Source organism: Delphinapterus leucas, chromosome 6 (genome assembly GCF_059928025.1).
Source record: "Delphinapterus leucas isolate spDelLeu-1000000601 "Yukka" chromosome 6, BTC_Dleu_Yukka2, whole genome shotgun sequence".
Lineage (NCBI taxonomy): Eukaryota > Metazoa > Chordata > Mammalia > Artiodactyla > Monodontidae > Delphinapterus > Delphinapterus leucas.
This window is the reverse complement of record NC_143134.1, coordinates 41,572,523-41,594,834: the sequence shown is the minus strand read 5'-3', so window position 1 is coordinate 41,594,834 and position 22,312 is coordinate 41,572,523. Positions and strand designations below refer to the sequence as shown.

The 22,312-nt window shown below is 43.0% G+C and overlaps 1 protein-coding gene across 1 annotated transcript in view; it reads left to right on the top strand.

The window, feature by feature from the left end:
* Nucleotides 1-21,456, top strand: part of LOC149748918 (BDNF/NT-3 growth factors receptor) — a 166,107-nt gene extending 144,651 nt beyond the window's left edge. Inside the window, exons 6-7 of the mRNA XM_089912623.1 lie at nucleotides 20,235-20,393; nucleotides 21,271-21,456. Coding sequence (XP_089768749.1) covers nucleotides 20,235-20,393; nucleotides 21,271-21,456 — 345 coding nt within the window. The remainder of the gene's footprint in view (nucleotides 1-20,234; nucleotides 20,394-21,270) is intronic.
* The last annotated feature ends 856 nt before the right edge of the window (nucleotides 21,457-22,312 follow it).

Genomic DNA, 22,312 nt, shown 5'->3' with positions numbered 1-22,312 from the left:
GCAAAGGGACGGGAACCCCCAGGACAGGACGCCCAGCCTTTCCTCTCTGACTCCACCCTCCCCGCGCCCTCACCCTCTTCTCCTCCAAGGTGTCACCTCAGCTCAGTAATCTTCAGCTTCCACGGCTTTTCTTGGTAACTGATCCCATATGTTCATTATTCTGTGTACAGCACACGTCTGTTTCCATTCCTTATTTACAGTTTAAATTAGAAACGGGTGTTGTTCTCTAAAGCAAATTGGCTACTGTCCGTCTTTTCCTTTCCCCCCACCCGACCCCGGCACCCATCCAGGCTCCAAGGGCTCTGTGCTGACAGCCCCGAGGAAGGCTGACGGGAGCTGCCTTTGGGGCTTTAGCCCCTTCTTCTTCCGTATTTATTTTATAATGTATTGTCCATCCACCAAGACCATGCTCCCGGGCAGCCAGATGCAACTGTTTTATTTGACAGATATCTGTTGGGCCTCCAAGCACTGGATAATGCTTCCTTCATGAAGTTTGTAGTCAGACGCAGAGGAAGAGAGCAAGCATGTAACCACACAAATAAGCACATCATTGCTACTGATCGGTGCTGTGAGGGGAAGGTAAGTAGTGCTACCTGAGAGTCTAACTTGCTTCTGGTGGCTAAGCATATGGTATTGAAGTTTATTCCTAGTAGACAAGTAGAAGTCAACCAGCTAAAAATTGAGGAGCTGCATGTGTGAAGAACCAGCGGTGAGAAAGCGCTAAGGACATTTAAGACCCGGATGGATAGGTTACCGCAAGGAAAGGGGGAAAGAGGAGACTGCAGAAGGAAGCACTGAGATCAACCAGGGTGCTATCAGCCATTCCAGTGACTTTTAATTTTATCCTAAAGGCAACGGGAAGTCATTGGAGAGTTTATAGCAGAAAAACAAAAGATTTGATACAATTAATTATTTTAAGACAATTGCTCTTGCTATTGTAAGGACAGTGGTTTGGAAAAAGGTGAGAAGGGAAATGATAGACCAGTTAGGAGGATGTTACAGTGGCTGAGGGAGGGAAATGACCCAACCGGGAGATCAAAATAAGGGTGGAAAGAAGTAAACAGAGTTGTCTTTTGAGGGATGTCCTCAGAAGGACTTCTTAGAGTCCCACCAGCCCTTGACTGCATGCTTCAGGACTTCTAGTAAGGGAGAAAAGGGACCCCTTCCCCCGCTCCATGGTTAAGCCACTGTCTCTGTCCCATGAAGCTGACAGTGATCCCTAACTGTTGTGTCCTCTGCATCCCTGCATTGGCTCAGCTTGTGGTTCATTGCAGCTCAGTGGGGTAGCATGTGTAAAGTTCTTGGTTGTGCCTGCAGTACGTGGTATCTGGATGTGGAACATGAGCCACAAAGCTAAACACACCCCAGCCATCGCAGCCTCTTTGGGGCAGTTCCTTCTTCTCAGGGAACTTCAGTGGGGAATCAGGACCTTCATCTTCATTGACAGCTTTCTCTCCAGCTCTTTCCCAACAGTCTCCTTTCCTGTGACCCTCTGGACACGGTGGCAAATGTTCAGGCATCCTGATATCAACTTCTTAGTGGAAGGGGGCTGAAAGCATCACTAGATTAAGGAATGGGCCAAACTGTGCCGGTATCATGAGCCCCAGCAGTTGGTCACATTTCCACTATGGCATCAACTCCCCACCTTGCGTTATGGTTATAGAACAAGCTCCCAAGGGCAAGGACTTAACCTCATCCAACATTGTTTCCCCATAGTGCACGTAGCACTAAATGCAAATGGGTTGAAATGTACTAACATAAAGCCACGTGGATTAGGTGTTACCATGTAAGCCATATTTTATCTCAGCTACCTCACTTGAGCCTCACAGATAATGACACCGTCTCCATTCTATACGTGCAAAATCTATGGCTTAGAGGGAGGTAATGACATTACCAATGTCACATGGAGAGTCTGGTAAGCACCAGAGTAGACCCCCGGGCCTCTGATGCAGGACACCATGTTGGGCAAAAGGAGGGAGCATATACATGGACCGCAGTGGGAAAAGGGCCCCTCAGGACTGTGCAGGATCCTGGTCCAGGCTTGTTGCTGTTATCCCAAGGCGACTGCCTGAATATTTCTTTCTGCTTAGTTCTGGCCATCGGGCTGTTTACCACCGTTTCTAGAACTTAGCCTGTTGAGGAAGGATATAGGCTTGATTTAGGCTTATAAGGTTTTATTCCTATTTATATACAATGAAAGACACTAAGATATGAAGTAATTTATTTACACTCACTTAGTAAGTGGCCGAGCTAGAATAGGAAATAGGGTTTTTACTTTCTGCCAAAACCCTTTTACTTTCTGCCACCAGTGCGTCTCAAATAGGAATCTGGGTAGACTTTGGACACAAGTTGGTGTGTTCAGACCAGAGACTCACGAAGCCACAAAATCAACATGGCCCAAGTTTCTAAAGCATCACTTTAGAAAGCGTCACATATCACACCGTGGAATCGAATGCCACAATTATATCAGATGTTAAAGATGAAATACAAGACTTTAAAGAAATTCCACGCCTGCCATAAGCACCTTGGTCTACGCCTATAGACGTGGTCCCAATTCCTCCCCACTCCCCTGGTCCTTTACTTCTTTCTGCAGTTGTGGGTGCTTTGGTGGAATGGTTTGAGAGGCCCCCAGCGCCAGCACACTGGTTTCCCATAACACTGAGCAGCCACTGTTATTAACTCTTTTCTGTCCACCCTGCAGAGGAAAGCTGCTCGTCAGAAACTGAGTTCCAGTTTCACAATCACAAAATAACTGCCTCTTATAATATGTGCACTTTCTAGGGGTATATTTTATCGGTAATTATGTCGGGAGAGGTATGAAAAAAGGATCTTTAAGTGTAAGTGATGTCTTTAGCACACAACGTCTCACACAGCGTAAGAGCTCAGTAATTGAGAGTTACTTGTATTACATGATTTCTTAGCTTTCCCAATCATCATAAGAAATCACAGTGTCTTTTATAACCAAGGTCACAATCTCTATGCATTCCATGTATCACAGACATAACAGAAGGACCATAATGATGCCAGGTAGGCATTCAGAACTCCCTGGAGAAAGCAACTTTCCCATTAATGTTACGCTCACAAGGACACAGACATCAGTTTCTGTATCAGAATGAACTGGGAAGAAAGACAACTTATTCATTTTTAACTGGCTCTGGCGTATTAAGTTCTCATCTCAGGTTAATGGTGGAATTACATTCTGGCAGGTCCTCAGTGTTAACTAACAAGCTGGGGTTAATGGTGGCACAGATATGCACCGTCCAACCAGAAACCTGATCTGTCCACGTACTGGACATGATGCCTTGAGAGCAGCAAGAATCACGGTAATTACAGCTGGTATGGAGAGTGCTGTTTCTAGTACAGAGAAGCTTTTTCCCCCTACCCTGTTGGCAAATCACTGATTTCTTCCTTTACTTAAAGCTAGCTGGAATACCAGCCTTTCTGAGTTATTTCCATAGAAACAATTTCACATTGGAATTTTGGTACTAAACCAACGTAATGTGATCATTACGTTGACATAGACAGTGACATGAATCTATACAACTCCTGCTTTCCTGGTTGTCTTTGCTCATCACGTGTCAGTCTCTGTTGGCTTTTCATCCTTTCATAAAAGGATGCGATGCTTTGGTCTCAAGTACTAAAGAGTCAGATGATCTCCTGCGTTAAAAACCATAATGCTCAGGAGGCCATAGAAAGCTCAGTAATACTGAACATTAAAATAATGACAGCTTGGTGAGATGTGGATCGTTGGAATGTACAAGTTCCCATTGCTGAGTGATGTAGCAGTACAGTGACCACACGGCAGCCTGCATGCTGTCTTCGTTCTTTCCAAAGGCTTCATCCTGCCACTGAGCCACTTGGGAAACTCCCCATTACAATGGGTAAGACTTAGTGGGGCGAGGAGGGGGGAGGCAGTCAGAGGAGGGGGGATGCTGTTACTGTTTAATTTCACTGTATTGTTAAAATGAAGAATCCTCGTTTCTAGATCTCAATGTGATTCTTAAACATGAGTGTGATGGCAGTTTTAAGCTGTACTGAGAGAAGACTTTTTGCTCCTGATTAGAGCAAATGTGAAATAAGGTGAAAGTAGAATCACTTCTAAGACTGGGGCTCTTGGCTCCTGAAAGTATATATAGTGCACAAGCAGGGGACAATAGGGCCCACGAGGGATGTCACTTGAGGTGACATGGAGTCCAGGAAGCTCTCTGCCTTTATCTGTACATGACCGGGGAGTTCCAGGGTCTGCTCCCTCTCCCTTAGCTACCCCCAGGATAGTTGGGGTGGACTGGGGGGGACAGCGTGAGGACTAAGATTGCCCTAAGGTTTGCCATGGAAATAAGCTGAATCTGGGGGCTGCTGTGGAACAACAGCACCTGCTAAGCTCTGGAATCAGTTGATGACAGGGAAACTGTCAAGAGTAACCCAAGAAGGGAAAATAGAAGTGACGTTGAGTCTTAACTTGGGGCCATACGAATGCTGAGAGAGGACTACAGATCTGCATTATGGACCAGAATTGCACAGCTCCTAGTATTTGAAGCTGTTCTTGCCCCTCCTTGGAGTGTGCTGGAATCAGAAGGGGAAGCATTGACAAGGAGAGTATTGTGGCCTGAATGTTTGTGTTCCCCCAAAACTCAGATCTAACCCTAACCCCCAGTGTGGCTGCATTTAAAAATGGGGTCTCTGAGGAAGTAATTAAGGTTAAGTGAGGTCATAAGGTGGAGCCCCCATCCAATAGGATTAGTGTCCTTGTAAAAGGAGACGTCAGAAGTTCACGCACTCTCTGCACACACACAAGCTACACACAGTCATCTGTAAGCCAGGAAGAGAGCTCTCACCAGAAACTGAGCTGTCTGGAACCTTGATCTTGGATTTCTAGCCTCTAGAACTGTGAGAAAATAAATGTCTCGTTTTAGCCACCCAGTCTATGGTATTTTGTTATGGCAGACTGAGCAAACGAATGCAGAGAGCCTTTCCTAGCCCTGAGTCTGACTCCATGTCAGACTTGAGGCAGAATGCGTTTGGTTTGGAGATATGGGTCCTGATGTAGACGCTACCACGTCTAAGCTGTGTGGTCTTGGGTAGGTCACATTGTCTCTGGGCCTGGGGAATTCCTCATCTCTTAAACTGAGATAAAAGAACATGCCTGACTTACCCCAGAGGATTACTGGAGAATCAAATACTTAGCATAACAACAACAGCTAATATATTTTACACTTTTATTATGCAACAGGTGTTATTCTAAGAGCTTTATTACCTATAGTGAAATTCACCTTTTTTAGTGCACTGTTCTGAGTTTTGGCAAACACAGTCATTTAACTGCCACCACAACCAAGACTTAGAACATTGTCATCACCTCCCCCCAAATTCCCTCATGCCTCTGTAAGACAAGCCCCCACCCCCAGTTCCCAGGCCCTGACAACCATACGTTTTCTAGACCTATAGTTTGCCTTCTCAAGAATGTCATACAAATGGCACCACAGAGCTTTTCTAATATCAACTCATTTAATCTTCACAACCATATTCTGAGGTAGGTACCATTATTGAATGAATGGATACGGAAATGCTATGGAAAAGCAAAACACGTATACAAACATAAGGTATTATTATTTTTCACTGTTTATATTATTATTTCATGGTAGAATAAAGACAAAATCAATTCCCAATGGAAAAAATATTCACAAAATATTGTTAGCAATAAGGTCCAGCATACCCTCTCGTGACTAATTCAAAAACCCTTGGCTTGTAGTTAGTAAGTCACAACCCTTGTATCTGTGACCAGATTGGTAATGGTAAAAGATAATGGAAGATTTTCCAGGTTTCAAGCAACAGCAACTTCAGGTATAGTGATAAAAATTTCCTGCTATAAGAGAGAGGGGCAACCAGGCTGTCCCTAGCACTCCTCCTGGCCCCATTCATTCATGACCGCCTTCACTGAGTTCCATTCATTCAGGACTTATAGGGAAGGCAGGAAGAGCTGAATCACTTCCCATGGAGTACCCCCTGGTTCCGTAGCCACATGCCACGGAAGCACCCCATCACTCTTTGTAACAGGAGAACCCTGATCTTCCTGGATGTGGTCATAAAGCACCCACAGTCTGACCACAATGGTCCCAGGTTTTCCAAGGAGAAGATTTTGCACGAATTGTTTCTCCTTTTTTTAAACTTCATATTACAGATGCAACACATAATAAATAATGTCCAGTTATTTCTTAAAGTTTACAGCTATCATGAATTTTTAAGGAACAGATCAGGAGAAACTGTTGAAACAAAGGGAGCGGGTGCAGGGTGTGACAAGAAGGTCTATGAGCCTCTTCATTATTTAATGTGACCAAAAGCCTCTGACAGCTAATCATCTCTTACTGGGGCTTGCCCTTTGGCCTGCACGTTTCTAAGGAAGTAAAACGTTTCGCTTCCAAACAAGTTATCACTCACTCACTTAGTAAAGACCACAAGCTGAAAGTGGCCTCCCAGGCATCACTGCTCTTTGCTACTTAAGTATAGAAGGTCCCAGATTAGCTTTACTCACCTTTAAATCACCAGTGTCTTCAAAGCCAGCTAGGCATTTGCTTTGGGTCTATACAAGGGCTCCAGCCTGCCACCGTGCCTCTCATATACACAGAAGGGAGACGAGGCATCCCCATGGATGGGGAATGACTTGTGGGGAAGACAAGCATGATCCTCTGGGGAGATAAAAGAATTGGGCAAGACAAAAGGCAACGTTGGAATTTGAAATGGGACTGGACAAGTGAGATTTGAGAGGAGATTCAAAGAAAGGGAATCGGGAATGGACTGGGAGGACCCACACTGAGAGGGATGGATGCTGAAAGAGAAGAGAAGACAATGAGGGAGGAAGGAAGAGGGTGGATGCTTGTTACCTCCTCTCTCATCAACCGAGGTCCCTGGAAAATGGGTTGTGCATTCCTCATAAACTTGTACCAGGGATAAAGATGCTTCGTATGTTTGTAAAAATTAAGTAAGAACCTAGGGTCCCAGCGTGAATAATAGTGGGATAGAGAGCTGTCTTCAATACTGCTGGTCACCAATTCATATCTCCACTTGCTCAGCAAGTTTCTTGACCTTCCTAAATTCTAGTTTTCCAGTGTAGAAAAATAAATCATATTGTTTGTTAAGCCATGGGGAAATAGTCACCATTTACAACCTAGTCAGCAAAGAGAATGTACCCAAAGAGTATTTCTTGGGTAAGAAATAAATATTGTAGTTGAACTGATTAGATGTTCCCAATTTGATTTAAAAATAATAAAATCATCAATTTCTTTTTTTGTTGTTGTTAGAGTATAGATGCTTTACAATGGTGTGTTAGTTTCCGCTGTACAACAAAGTGAATCAGCTATATGTATACATATATCCCCTCCCTCTTGGACCTCCCTCCCTTGTCCATCCCACCCATTTAGGTCATCGCAGAGCACCGAGCTGAGTGAGCTCCCTGTGCTATACAGCATTTCTGACACAAGACAGTTTTACCAAGGGCCTTTTAGTATTCTTTCCAGGATTTATTGTCTTTATACCTTTCAAACAAGTAGATTTAAAGGATGCTCAGGCCTAGGTATTTTTCCTAGAACAGGTTTTGTTTTTTTTTTAAAACCAGATCATTCTGTACATTTCACCGTCAAAATTATGAAGTGTCATGGAAATAAACAGTAAGAGCTAAACGAACAGTTCTTTTTGCAGATGTTTTAAAAACAGAATCCATTACTTTCCATAACTTGATTTATTTTAGGCACTATGGAATTTCTTTTTGGCCATTGGCTCCAGACATTGTTCTGATTAATAACTTCACTGATTTAAGCAAGTTAATAACTTCACTGATTTAAGCAAGTCACGGTGATTAGCAGCCCTGATGGCCATTCATTCTTTCCTTTTTCATGGTTTAATGTTCTTCTTTAGTCTCTGTCCTTCCTCTCTCGCCTCAGAGGATATGAGATGCTATCTTATAGAGCAATATTCTCTCATGTTATTCATTATGATGTCTTCCTAAACTTCATTCCCAGGTCGAATAGTACCAGGTCTGCACCACAGACTCCCCCATCTACTGTACAGATGATAAACTGAGGAACGAACGGGATTTCACACACAGCTTAGAGAGTTTTTATACTCCATGTGAACGCCAGTATTTTGGATTGCATTTTATTAAGAAGTTTTGAATTTCATTGAATGGTTCTTATTTGTAGCATCAATTAGGTGAGCCAGTTTCCATCCATTTAATCTAAGGTTGGTTCTGTGAAGAGTTTAGAGAAGTTATTGGCGGTGGATGGGAAAGTAGTGAACACTGATCTCTTTGAAGGAGCACATTGAGAATTCCTCCCCAAATCTCAACAGTCAGAAGAAACTCGAAGATGTGGTCTGCTTACCAACCAACCCCCTCCATGCCTTGCCAGCCATAACTGCTCAGCATCCTTCCTCTTGAGGCATGTGATCCATTAGCAAAAATAGGGAATGCCTGCAGTGTTACCAGAGCTGTACTAAGGGGTGCTTAAAAACATTGCTGAGCTATAGCAGAGGAGGGTACGTTCCTTGAAGTGATGGAACTTGAACTTGCCTTTAGGAGACCTTCCAGAGTAGGTAGAAGAAAAGAGAGATCAAACTTTCCAAGAGGCATGAGTAGGTTTGGCCTGGGTGAGGAGCCACAACTAAGTTTGCTGGCTGAATATAGGGCATGAATTGGAGAATGCAGTAGCCAGAAACACAGAGTGACCCATCAGAGTGAGTACAAGATGTCCTGTGGGGAGGGGTTATGTGTGTGTGTTTTTAGATAAGCTACTTAAACTCTCTGAATTTGGCGGGCATTACTTATAATGTGAAGGCAAGTTGATGTCTTCTCAAGAGGGTAATTATTGGGCTCAAGCGAGATCATCGAGCAGAAGTTCTTTGTAAAGACCAACTGCTCTGTGTTGACAGATGATTGTGGTGGGAAGGTGGTGACAAGTGGTTAATTACAGAGCTAAAACCCCAGGCTCGTGGGTTGAGGAAAATAAAAACTGCAAGTCCAAGTCAACTCCCCAGCTAAGTGGATGTCCCATGTTGCATCAGCTTATTCTGGTGCGTTTAGTGAAGAGCATGTTCCTGACCCAAGTCGATCACTGAAAGGTCTCTCCTGGCACCACTGAGTATCTGGCAGTCAAAGCAACAGTTCTGACTCCCAGTGTCATACTTGGGATCACATTCCATCTCACAAATATTTAAGCAAGAGTGTGAGGGCCAATGGCCAAGTTGCACATACAAGACAAATATCTCATTGTGTTTGTCACTGCACAGTATGTGGTTTTGTGAGTTCTAAAAACCATCCAGTTGACTGTGACTGGAATGTGACAGTAATTTGTAACCACGGTGGCTCTTTTTTCTATTTTTACTTTTTGGGCCCACTTTTGTGACATGCTCCAAAATCCTGAGAAAGGGCTGCAAAAGAAATATTCAGAAATGTTCTAAACGGGTTTAGAAAACTTGTGAACCCTGTCTGAACTTTTATTAGATGCTCCCACCACTCACCCATTTGGCATCAGAACAAGGAAAGCATTATTTATAATGGCATGTGTGAAATCCCAGAGGGGATTCTTGAAAGAATTAGAGTGAAAAATCTGTCCCAAAGAGACTGCAAGCATAAAATAAATGATCAGATGGGAAAACATGTAAATCAGAAATTGAATCTTGTTTTCCCCTCCTTTACAGGACACAGGAGCCTCTTCTTTGGCCGTTAGCAATACAGGACAGAGAATCCGGAGGAGCAGGTGTAGTCAGAGGGGCCCCAGAGTACTTGTCATTGCGGAGTGAGGAGTGTGGGAGAGTTGTAGTGTTGACCCTTCTTAATGTCTCCATGGCTGCTTCCCATTGAGAAAATAAAGGCTACAGAGAAAGAGGCAACACCTAGAAAGCATTTAGTGCATTAAAATTCATAAAGGGCTTTCACAAATATTGTCTGCTTGAGTTAACCCTGGGAGGTATATATTGTTACCCACATTTTATAGTTGGAAAAATTAAGACACAGAGAGGTTTGGCAAGTAGTGAAATTAACTCTGGAGCCCAGAGGGTTTTTTTGTTTGTTTTTTTTTAATTGAGGTATACTTGACATATAACATCATATTCGTTTCAGGTGTACAATATAAGGATTTGATATCTGTATATATTGCAAAATGATCACAGCCATAAGTCTAGTTAACATCTGTCTCCTCACATAGTTACAATTTTTTGTTGTTGTGACGAAAACTTTTAGGATTTACTTTCAGATATGCAATACAGTATTATTAACTGTAGTCACCTTGCTGTACCTTACATCCTCAGAATTTATTTATTTTACAACTGGAAATTTGTACCTTTTGGCCCCCTTCTAAAGTCATGAATTGAGTGTTGTCCACTGCACCACAGCTGGGAACACAAAAAGAATATGGAAAGCCTGGCGTCTCCATAGGTTAACATGTCCCAAAGTGGGATATTTACCGTCTGGTTCTAGGAATGTATGTAAGTGGCTCTCCATCTCTCTCCCTCTCCCCCACAAACACACAGCCAAATTAGTTTAATTCACTAAGTTAAACAAAGTTAAATCTGTTCTTTCTGCCTGAGACACTTCAAGGGAATTCTGTGCATTATGAATCTCCAAGAAATGAAGAGGGTTACAGGTTATAGTGTATTTGACACATCTGAACTAGGAACACATGTGGCAAGCTAGCTCTTAATACTTTGAGGGTCAGGTATCCAAAAGAACACCGCATTGGTCCATAATATCCCACTCTTCCCTTTACTACCACAGACCAACTGTACATTGGATGTATGGTCTAATTTCAATATTTTTCTAATTCTACTTTCAATATGTCAATTTCAATTGTTTCACTATTCCCATTCAAGAAAGAATTATGTCTTTTTCACTAAAAACCTGGGCAGAGACCTCTCACTCCCCATAACTCTGCGCATATAGCTCCCTGCACTGCCACAAAGCCTCTCCTTGGTGCTGGGGTATAGGCTGCCAGCACCCCGGGGACCGTTCCGCTTTGGTATCCTTCGTGTTTGTAAGTATCTGAAAACGTAGGAAACTCTTGTGTGTTGGCAGATTTCCTTTCCCAAAGTCCTGGGTACGTGGGGTTTCAGAGTTGCAGAGTCAGGCAGATAGCCATCAGCCAGAAACACGCCCATTTGGCTGTGCCAGTATGAACACCAGCAACCTTTCTGGTCAGTGCCTGTGTTGCACAGGTTGTGTTTTCGATATCGACCCTGGTGGTGAGTATTGTCATGTCCAGGCAGCCCCATGAGGGAACTCTGTGCTCGTTGAACAGTGACAACCTGTCCTGCGGAATGAGGAGAAAGCGAGGAAATTGAAAGCTGATGGAAGGCAACAAGCTTGCACTTAGCGCATGAACTTTTGGTGTATTCAAAGCTGAACAGTAAAAATACAGGGGCGCCTTAACCCTGAGCCAGCAAGTCATGTTTCGACTTGTCAGACTTGGATTCCTCGTACAGAGAAGAATGGGGAAAAATCATGCATGCTTTCTTTGATGCTAAGAGCATCATTTGAAATCACCAAGCAAATTAGACATCTCTGACACTCTCCACTCCTTGGGCTACGGAGTTGAGCAGCATTTTTCAGGCATTGTTAGTCCATTTCCTTCCCTTAGTGAGTCAGAAATGGATATTGAGAATTATAATCGGGCAGAAACTCTGTGTGGCATTGGTCTCAGAGGTCAGGGGGTGGGAGTTGTCAGGGAAATCTAATTCCTGCTGTCCTGTGAGCTCACCCACCGCCCCGCTGTCAGCATGGCATTTGGGCAGGTAGCGCTGAGGTTCACCAGCGTGAAAAGTAGGACCTGCCACCCATTGGGCTACTGTGCAGAAATCTTATCTTGGTTTAAAAATCAGACAGCCTTGATGGGCTACAAACCTGTATATGGAATATACTTAATTTTTCTCCAGAAGGTAGGAAATCGTAAACAAGTCTCTTTGGTCAAACTTTTCTTTGCCTGTGCTAATGCTGTTGCTATCTAATGCCTCAGACTTACTGCTTTTACTAAAATGGGCTTTTCAAAAACCATACTTACTTATTAACTTATTTTTTAACATTTTAATTGGAATATAATTGCTTTACAGTGGTGTGTTAGCTTCTGCTTTATAACAAAGTGAATCAGTTATTCATATACATATATCCCCATATCTCTTCCCACCTGTGTCTCCCTCCCTCCCACCCTCCCTATCCGACCCTTCTAGCTGATCACAAAGCACCGAGCTGATCTCCCTGTGCTATGCAGCTGCTTCCCACTAGCTATCTATTTTACATTTGGTAGTGTATATATATGTCCATATATACACTACCACTCTCACTTCGCCCCAGCTTACCCTTCCCCCTCCCGGTGTCCTCAAATCCATTCTCTAGGAGGTCTGCGTCTTTATTCCCGTCTTGCCCTAGGTTCTTCACGATCTTTTTTTTTTTTCTTTTAGATTCCATATATATGTGTTAACATACGGTATTTGTTTTTCTCTTTCTGACTTACTTCACTCTGTATGACAGATTCTAGGTCCATCCACCTCACTACGAATAACTCAATTTCGTTTTTTTATGGCTGAGTAATATTCCATTGTATATATGTACCACATCTTCTTTATCCATTCATCTGTCGATGGACACTTAGGTTGCTTCCATGTCCTGGCTATTGTAAATAGTGCTGCAATGAAGATTGTGGAACATGACTCTTTTTGAGTTATGGTTTTCTCAGGGTATATGTCCAGTAGTTGGATTGCTGGGTCGTATGGTAGTTCTACTTTTAGTTTTTTAAGGAAGCTCCATACTGTTCTCCATAGTAGCTGTATCAATTTACATTCCCACCAACAGTGCAAGAGAGTTCCCTTTTCTCCACACCCTCTCCAGCATTTATTGTTTGTACATTTTTTGATGATGGCCATTCTGACCCGTGTGAGATGATATCGCATTGTAGTTTTGATTTGCATTTCTCTACTGAGTAATGATGTTGAGCACTCTTTCGTGTGTTTTTTGGCAATCTGTATATCTTCTTTGGAGAAATATCTATTAAGGACTTCTGCCCATTTTTGGATTGGGTTGTTTGTTTTTTTGATATTGAGCTGCATGAGCTGCTTGCAAATTTTGGAGATTAATCCTTTGTCAGTTGCTTCATTTGCAAATATCTTCTCCCTTTCTGAGAGTTGTCTTTTCTTCTTGTTTATGTTTTCCTTTGCTGTGCAAAAGCTTTTAAGTGTAATTAGGCCCCATTTGTTTATTTTTGTTTTTATTTCCATTTCTCTAGGAGGTGGGTCAAAAAGGATCTTGCTGTGATTTATGTCATAAAGTGTTCTGCCTATGTTTTCCTCTAAGAGTTTGAAAGTGTCTGGCCTTACATTTAGGTCTGTAATCCATTTTGAGTTTATTTTTGTGCATGGTGTTAGGGAGTGTTCTACTTTCATACTTTTACATGTAGCTGTCCAGATTTCCCAGCACCACTTATTGAAGAGGCTGTCCTTTCTCCATTGTATATGCTTGACACCATTTTCAAAGATAAGGTGACCATATGTACATGGGTCTATCTCTGGGCTTTCTATCCTGTTCCATTGATCTATCTTTCTGTTTTTGTGCCAGTACCATACTGTCTTGATTACTGTAGCTTTGTAGTATAGTCCAAAGTCCAGGAGCCTGTTTCCTCCAGCTCTGTTTTACTTTCTCATCATTGCTTTGGCTATTCGGGTTCTTTTGTGTTTCCATACAAATTGTGAAATTTTTTGTCCTAGTTCTGTGAAAAATGCCAGTGGTAGTTTGATAGGGATTGCATTGAATCTGTAGATTGCTTTGGGTAGTATAGTCATTTTCACAATATTAAGTCTCCCAATCCGAAAACATGGTATATCTCTCCATCTATTTGTATCATCTTTAATTTCTATCATCAGTGTCTTATAATTTCCTGCACACATGTCTTTTGTCTCCTTAGGTAGGTTTATTCCTAGGTATTTTATTCTTTTTGTTGCAATGGTAAATGGGAGTGTTTTGTTAATTTCACTTTCAGATTTTTCATCATTAGTGTATAGGAATGCAAGAGATTTCTGTGCATTAATTTTGTATGCTGTTACTTTACCAAATTCATTGATTAGCTCTAGTAGTTTTCTGGTAGCATCTTTAGGATTCTCTATATATAGTATCATGTCACTGCAAACAGTGACAGCTTTACTTCTTCTTTTCCGATTTTGATTCCTTTTATTTCCTTTTCTTCTCTGATTGCTGTGGCTAAAACTTCCAAAACTATGTTGAATAATACTGGTGAGAGTGGGCAACCTTGTCTTGTTCCGGATCTTAGTGGAAATGGTTTCAGTTTTTCACCATTGAGGACGATGTTGGCTGTGGGTTTGTCATATATGGCCTTCGTTATGTCGAGGTAAGTTCCCTCTATGCCTACTCTCTGAAGGGTTTTTATCATAAATGGGTGTTGAATTTTGTCAAAAGCTTTCTCTGCATCTATTGAGATGATCATATGGTTTTTCTGCTTCAATTTGTTAATATGGTGTATCACATTGATTGATTTGTGTATATTGAAGAATCCTTGCATTCCTGGGATAAACCCCACTTGACCATGGTGTATGTTCCTTTTAATGTGCTGTTGGATTCTGTTTGCTAGTATTTTGTTGTAGAAGTTTGCATCTATGTTCATCAGTGATATTGGCCTGTAGCTTTCTTTTTTTGTGACATCTTTGTCTGGTTTTGGTGTCAGGGTGATGGTGGTCTCATAGAATGAGTTTGGGAGTCTTCCTTCCTCTGCTATATTTTGGAAGAGTTTGAGAAAGATAGGTGTTAGCTCTTCTCTAAATGTTTGATAGAATTCGCCTGTGAAGCCATCTGGTCCTGGGCTTTTGTTTGTTGGAAGATTTTTAATCACGTTTTCTATTTTAGTGCTTGTGATTGGTCTGTTCATATTTTCTGTTTCTTCCTGGTTCAGTCTTGGAAGGTTGTGCGTTTCTAAATATGTATCCATTTCGTCCAGGTTGTCCATTTTATTGGCATATAGTTGTTTGTAGTAAGTGCCCATGATCCTTTGTATTTCTGCAGTGTCAGTTGTTACTTCTCCTTTTTCATTTCTAATTCTATTGATTTGAGTCTTCTCCCTTTTCTTCTTTTTGAGTCTGCCTAATGGCTTATCAATTTTGTTTATCTTCTCAAAGAACCAGCTTTTAGTTTTATTGGTCTTTGCTATCATTTCACTTATTTCTTTTTCATTTATTTCTGATCTGATCTTTATGATTTCTTTCCTTCTGCTAACTTTAGGGTTTTTTTGTTCTTCTTTCTCTAATTGCTTTAGGTTTAAGGTTAAGTTGTCTTTTTGAGATGTTTCTTGTTTCTTAAGGTAGGATTGTATTGCTATAAACTTCCCTCTTAAAAGTGCTTTTGCTGCATCCCATAGGTTTTGGGTCATTGTGTTTTCATTGTCATTTGTTTCTAGGTATTTTCTGATTTCCTTTTTGATTTCTTCAGTGATCTCTTGGTTATTAAGTAGTGCATTGTTTATCCTCCATGTGTTTGTATTTTTTACAGGTTTTCTTCCTGTAATTGATATCTAGTCTCATAACATTGTGGTCAGAAAAGTTTCTTGATACGATTTCAATTTTCTTAATTTTACCAAGGCTTGACTTGTGACCCAAGATATGATCTATCCTGGAGAATGTTCCATGAGCACTTGAGAAAAAAAGTGTATTCTGTTGTTTTTGCATAGAATGTCCTATAAATATCGGTTAAGTCCATCTTGTTTAATGTATCATTAAAACTTGTGTTTCCTTATTTATTTTCATTTTGGATGATCTGTCTGTTGGTGAAAGTGGGGTGTTAAAGTCCCCTACTATGATTGTGTTACTGTCGATTTCCCCTTTTATGGCTGTTAGTATTTGCCTTATGTATTGAGGTGCTCCTATTTTTGGAGCAGAGATATTTACAATTGTTATATCCTCTTCTTGGGTTGATCCCTTGATCATTATGTAGTGTCCTTCCTTGTCTCTTGTAATAGTCTTTATTTTAAAGTCTATTTTGTCTGATAGGAGAATTGCTACTCCAGCTTTCTTTTGATTTCCATTTGCATGGAATATCTTTTTCCATCTCCTCACTCTGACTGTATGTGTCCCTACGTCTGAAGTGGGTCTCTTGTAGACAGGATATATGCGGGCCTTGTTTTGTATCCATTCAGCCAGTCTATTTTTTTTGGTTGGAGCATTTAATCCATTTACATTTAAGGTAATTATCAATATGTATGTTCCTATTACCATTTTCTTAATTGTTTTGGGTTTGCTATTGTATGTCTTTTCCTTCTCTTGTGTTTCCTGCCTAGATGAGTTCCTTTAGCATTTGTTGTAAAGCTGGTTTGGTGGTGTTGAATTGTCTTAGCTTTTACCTGTCTGTAAAGGTTTTAATTTCTCTCTCTAATCTGAATGAGATCCTTACTGGGCAGAGTAATCTTGGTTGTAGGTTTTTCCCTTTCATCACTTTAAATATGTCCTGCCACTCCCTTCTCGCTTGCAGAGTTTCTGCTGAAAGATCAGCTGTTAACCTTATGGGGATTCCCTTGTATGTTATTTGTTGTTTTTCCCTTGCTGCTTTTAATATTTTTTGTTTGTATTTAATTTTTGATAGTGTGATTAATATGTGTCTTGGTGTGTTTCTCCTTGGATTTATCCTGTATAGGGCTCTCTGTGCTTCCTGGACTTAAGTATTTCCTTTCCCATACTAGGGAAGTTTTCAACTATAATCTCTTCAAATATTTTCTCAGTCCCTTTCTTTTTCTCTTCTTCTTCTGGGACCCCTATAATTCAAATGTTGGTGTGTTTAATATTGTCCCAGAGATCTCTGAGACTGTTCTCAATTCTTTTCATTGTTTTTTCTTTATTCTGCTCTGCAGTAGTTATTTCCACTATTTTATCTTCCAGGTCACTTATCCATTCTTCTGCCTCAGTTATTCTGCTATTGATCCCTTCTAGAGAATTTTTAATTTCATTTATTATGTTGTTCATGATTGTTTCTTTGCTCTTTAGTTCTTCTAGGTCCTCATTAAACATTTCTTGTATTTTGTCTATTCTATTTCCAAGATTTTGGATCACCTTTACTATCATTATTCTGAGTGCTTTTTCAGGTAGACTGTCTATTTCCTCTTCATTTGTTACGTGTGGTGGGTTTTTACCTTGCTCCTTCATCTTTCTTTGTCTTCTCATTTTGCATAACTTACTGGGTTTGGGATCTCCTTTTGCAGGTGGCAGGTTCGTAGTTCCCATTGTTTTTTGTGTCTGCCCCCTGTGGCTAAGGTTGGTTCAGTGGGTTGTGTAGGCTTCCTGGTGGAGGGGACTGGTGCCTGTGTTCTGGTGGATGAGGCTGGATCTTGTCTTTCTGGTGGGCAGGTCCACCTCTGGTGGTGTGTTTTGGGGTGTACGTGACCTTATTATGAGTTTAGGCAGCCTCTCTGCTAATGGATGGTGTTGTTTTCCTGTCTTGCTAGTTGTTTGGCATAGAGTGTCCAGCACTGTAGCTTGCTGGTCGTTGAGTGGAGCTGCTTCCTGGCATTGAGATGGAGATCTCTGGGAGATTTTCACCGTTTGATATTACGTGGAGCTGGGAGGTCTCTTGTGGACCAATGTCTTGAACTTGGCTCTCCCACCTCAGAGGCACAGCCCTGATGCCTGGCTGGAGCACCAAGAGCCTGTCATCCACACAGCTCAGAATAAAAGGGAGAGAGAGAGAGAGAGAGAAAGAAGTAAAATTAAATTAAATTATATTAAAATAAAAAATAATTATTATAAAATTTTTTTAAGTAATTAGAAAAAAAGAAAGAATAGCCAAACCAAAAAACAAATCCACCAATGATAACAAGCACTGAAAACTTCACTAAAAAACAAAAAGAAACGGACACACAGAACCCTAGGACAAATGGTAAAAGCAAAGCTATACAGACAAAATCACACACAGAAGCATGCATACACACTCACAAAAAGGAAAAAGGGAAAAAACTATATATATAATTGCTCCCACAGTCCACCTCCTCAATTTGGGATGATTCATTGTCTATTCAGGTATTCCACAGATGCGGTACATCAAGTTAACTGTGGTGATTTCATCCGCTGCTCCTGAAGCTGCTGGGAGAGATTTCCCTTTCTCTTCTCTGTTCACACAGCTCTCGGTGTTCAGCTTTGGATTTGGACCCGCCTCTGCATGTAGGTCGCCTGAGGGCGTCTGTTCTTCGCTCAGACAGGACTGGGTTAAAGGAGCAGATTCGGGGGCTCTGGCTCACTCAGGCCGGGGGGAGGGAGGGGTACGGATGCGGTTCGAGCCTGCGGCGGCCGAGGCCAACGGGACGTTGCAGCAGCCTGATGCGCGCCGTGCGTTCTCCCGGCGAAGTTGTCCCTGGATCACAGGACCCTGGCAGTGGTGGGCTGCACAGGCTCCGGGTGTGTGTGTGTGTGTGTGTGTGTGTGGATAGTGACCTGTGTTTGCACACAGGCTTCTTGGTGGCGGCAGCAGCAGCCTTAGCGTCTCATGCCCATCTCTGGGGTCCGTGCTGATAGCCGCGGCTCGCACCTGTCTCTGGAGCTCCTTTAAGCGGCGCTCTTAATCCCCTCTCGTCGCGCATCAGGAAACAAAGAGGGAAGAAAAAGCCTCTTGTGTCTTTGGCAGCTCCAGACCTTTTCCCGGACTCCCTCCCAGCTAGCCGGGGTGCACTAACCCCCTGCAGGCTGTGTTCACGCCGCCAGTCCTCTCCCTGGGATCTGACCAAAGCCCGAGCCTCAGCTCCCAGCCCCACCCGCCCCAGCGGGTGAGCAGAGAAGCCTCTCGGGCTGGTGAGTGCAGGTCAGCACCGATCCTCTGTGCGGGAATCTCCCCACTTTGCCCTCCGCACCCCTGTGGCCGCGCTCTCCTCCGCGGCTCCGAAGCTTCCCCCTCCGCCACCCGCAGTCTCTGCCCACGAAGGGGCTTCCTAGTGTGTGGAAACCTTTCCTCCTTCACAGCTCCCTCCCATTTTTTGCGGTACGCAGGCCTCTCACTGTTGCGGCCTCTCCCGTTGCAGAGCACAGGCTCCGGACGTGCAGGCTCAGCAGCCATGGCTCACGGGCCCAGCCGCTCCGCGGCATGTGGGATCTTCCCGGACCGGGGCACGAACCCGGCAGGCGGACTCTCAACCACTGCGCCACCAGGGAAGCCCCCTATTCTTTTGTCTCCATTTTTTCTTTTTTCTTTTGCCCTACACAGGTACGTGGGGAGTTTCTTGCCTTTTGGGAGGTCTGAGGTCTTCTGCCAGCGTTCAGTAGGTGTTCTGTAGGAGTTGTTCTACATGAAGATGTATTTCTGATATATCTGTGGGGAGGAAGGTGATCTCCGTGTCTTACTCTTCCACCATCTTGAAGCTCCTCCTGCTTATTTACTTTTGTAAATAAGCTCAGTTGAAGTTTCCTGTAGTAGATGAAATTCCAAAGACTGGACTTCTTTGTGTCCATAGCAACCTGAAACTCAGTTGCCCCTTCTGTAAAATGTGAATAATCATTTCTGCCCTGCCCATTGCTGGGTTGTGGTAAGCATGTTCAAGGCAGCTCTGTGTGCGCTCCTTACACTTTAAAGTGGAAGGAAGCTCCGGCCTTGCTAAGGAAGCAGAGTCCCTCGGTGGGTCATTTTGGATGCAAAACTCTCTACTTGTTATCCTGACCAAAGTTATCTTGTTAATTACAAGATCAAGTCATCCTCATACCAGAAAGTAGGTGTGTCTGGTTTTTTGTTTTGTTTTGTTTTGTTTTTTCCGGTACGCGGGCCTCTCACTGTTGCGGCCTCTCCCGTTGCGGAGCACAGGCTCCGGACGCGCAGGCTCAGCAGCCATGGCTCACGGGCGCAGCCGCTCCGCGGCATGTGGGATCTTCCCGGACCAGGGCACGAACCTGCGTCCCCTGCACCGGCAGGCGGACTCTCCACCACTGCGCCACCAGGGAAACCCTGTCTGTGTTTTATACAGGATGAATATCCACCCAATCACCATCTCTGCTCCTGTCTAGTTGTGAGAAAGAGAGAATTGCAAAAATGTGAGAAAAATCCTTTGACCACTCTTTGCCCTCTGCCTCTGTTGCTTGAGATTATAAACCAATCGTCTTTCCCTTGTTTTATAAACAATTAAAATTAATAAATACAAATAAAGGAAAGGGAAAAAAATGTCCCCCACATCTCCCTTCCAAACCTTTTCTCCTGATGGTGGGAACTGATGCCACCTTGTTTACCCCTTTTCTGCCAGGTCGGTGGCCACACGATGCTGCCCATTCGCTGGATGCCTCCAGAGAGCATCATGTACAGGAAGTTCACCACCGAAAGTGACGTCTGGAGCCTGGGGGTCGTGTTGTGGGAGATCTTCACCTATGGCAAACAGCCCTGGTACCAGCTGTCAAACAATGAGGTGAGTGGCGGGTGGCACCAAGACCCCTAGAGAGCTGACACAGAGAGGCATCCCCGGGCTGGAAGTCAGGACACGCTCCCATGTGGCTTTGTTGGGAGAAGCACCTCCCAAACGGCCTGCCATGTACCTAAATTTCATGGCCAAATTATAGTCACTCTCCAAATTTAAGAGTTCTAGAAAGAGAAAAGCACAGCATTTGCTGACGCGCCTGTGATCCTCTGGCACTGGGACCCAGGAGTCATTTCGTGCTATTCATCTAGTAAATTGATAGCAGATGTGGCATTCCGGTACCCTTAGAGTCCAGCTAGCTTTTTGGTATTATTCCAATAAGGTTTCAAGATTCTCTCCTTTTTGCATATTTCACTAGAACATTTACTTCTAGTGAAAAACTCAAACATTTTATTTTCCTTGTCTAATCTGTTTGCAAATATGTCTATATTTGAGGCATCACTTCTTGGTCAAGCACCTCACTTTTTCAGGCCCACGTCTGTCTTTTATCCAATTCCATTATCCAAAATGACTGCTCATTTCTGTACCCTGGGGTTCCCTGGCCAGTTAGCACCCTGACACAAAAGTGACCCTGGTCCCATCTCAGGCCAGTAAAACATTGGAATTCCAGGGTGTGTTTTGGGAGCATTCCATATAGATGAATTATTTCTCTAGCAGTTTGGTGAAATCAGTGTGGCTTGCAAAATGAATATAAACCCATCAAATTAACCATGACATACCAACCTAGAACAGTCACTCTCTTGCCTCTGAAAAAAAGTAAACACTGAGTGGGTTTCTTTAAAGCAGCCCTCTCTTTGTACTGACATTTATTGTATCCACATTGTTTTTCCTCTGGTCTGACCCTATCTTTGCTTTCCGTCCCGTCCAGGTGATAGAATGCATCACTCAAGGCCGAGTCTTGCAGCGACCTCGAACGTGCCCCCAGGAAGTCTATGAGCTGATGCTGGGGTGCTGGCAGCGAGAGCCCCACATGAGGAAGAACATCAAGGGCATCCACACCCTCCTTCAGAACTTGGCCAAGGCATCTCCGGTCTACCTGGATATACTAGGCTAGGGCCCTTTCCCCCAGACCGATCCTTCCCAAAGCACCTCCTCAGTTGGGCCGAGAGGATGAACGTCTTTTAACTGCCGCTGGATGCCGTCAATCTGCTGTTCTTCGCTCTGACAGTATTAACTACAAAGACACCGAGAAGCTTTCCGAGGGAAGCAATGTGTACTTCTCCATCCGTAGACACAGTATGGACTTCTTTTTGGCATTATCTCTTTCTCTCTTTCCATCTCCCTTGGTTTATTCCCTAGTTTTTTTTTGTTTGTTTTTCTTTCCTTTATTTTTTGTCTTCCCTGCTTCACAATCCTCACCCTTTCCTTTTTAATCAATCTGGCTTCTGCATTACTATTAACTCTGCATAGACAAAGGCCTTAACAAACCTAATTTGTTATATCAGCAGACACTCCGGTTTGCCCACCACAACTAACAATGCCTTGTTGTATTCCTGCCTTTGATGTGGATGAAAAAAAGGGAAAACAAATATTTGACTTAAACTTTGTCACTTCTGCTGTACAGACATCGAGAGTTTCTATGGATTCACTTCTATTTATTTATTATTATTACTGTTCTTATTGTTTGGGATGGCTTAAGCCTGTGTATGAAAAAGGAAAACTTGTGTTCAATCTGGGAAGCCTTTATCTTTGGGAGATTAAAACCAGAGAGAGAGAAGATTTATTATAAACCGCAGTATGGGAAGAACAAAGACAACCATTGAGATCGGCTGGCGTCAGTCCCAACTTAAGAAAACCCAGCGACTGTTAGCTGGGAACAATGTATTCGGCACCTTCCCCCGAGGACATTTCTGAGGAGTAAAAAGACTGTTGAACTCTGTGCCATGGACTATTCTTTTCCCATCACCGGA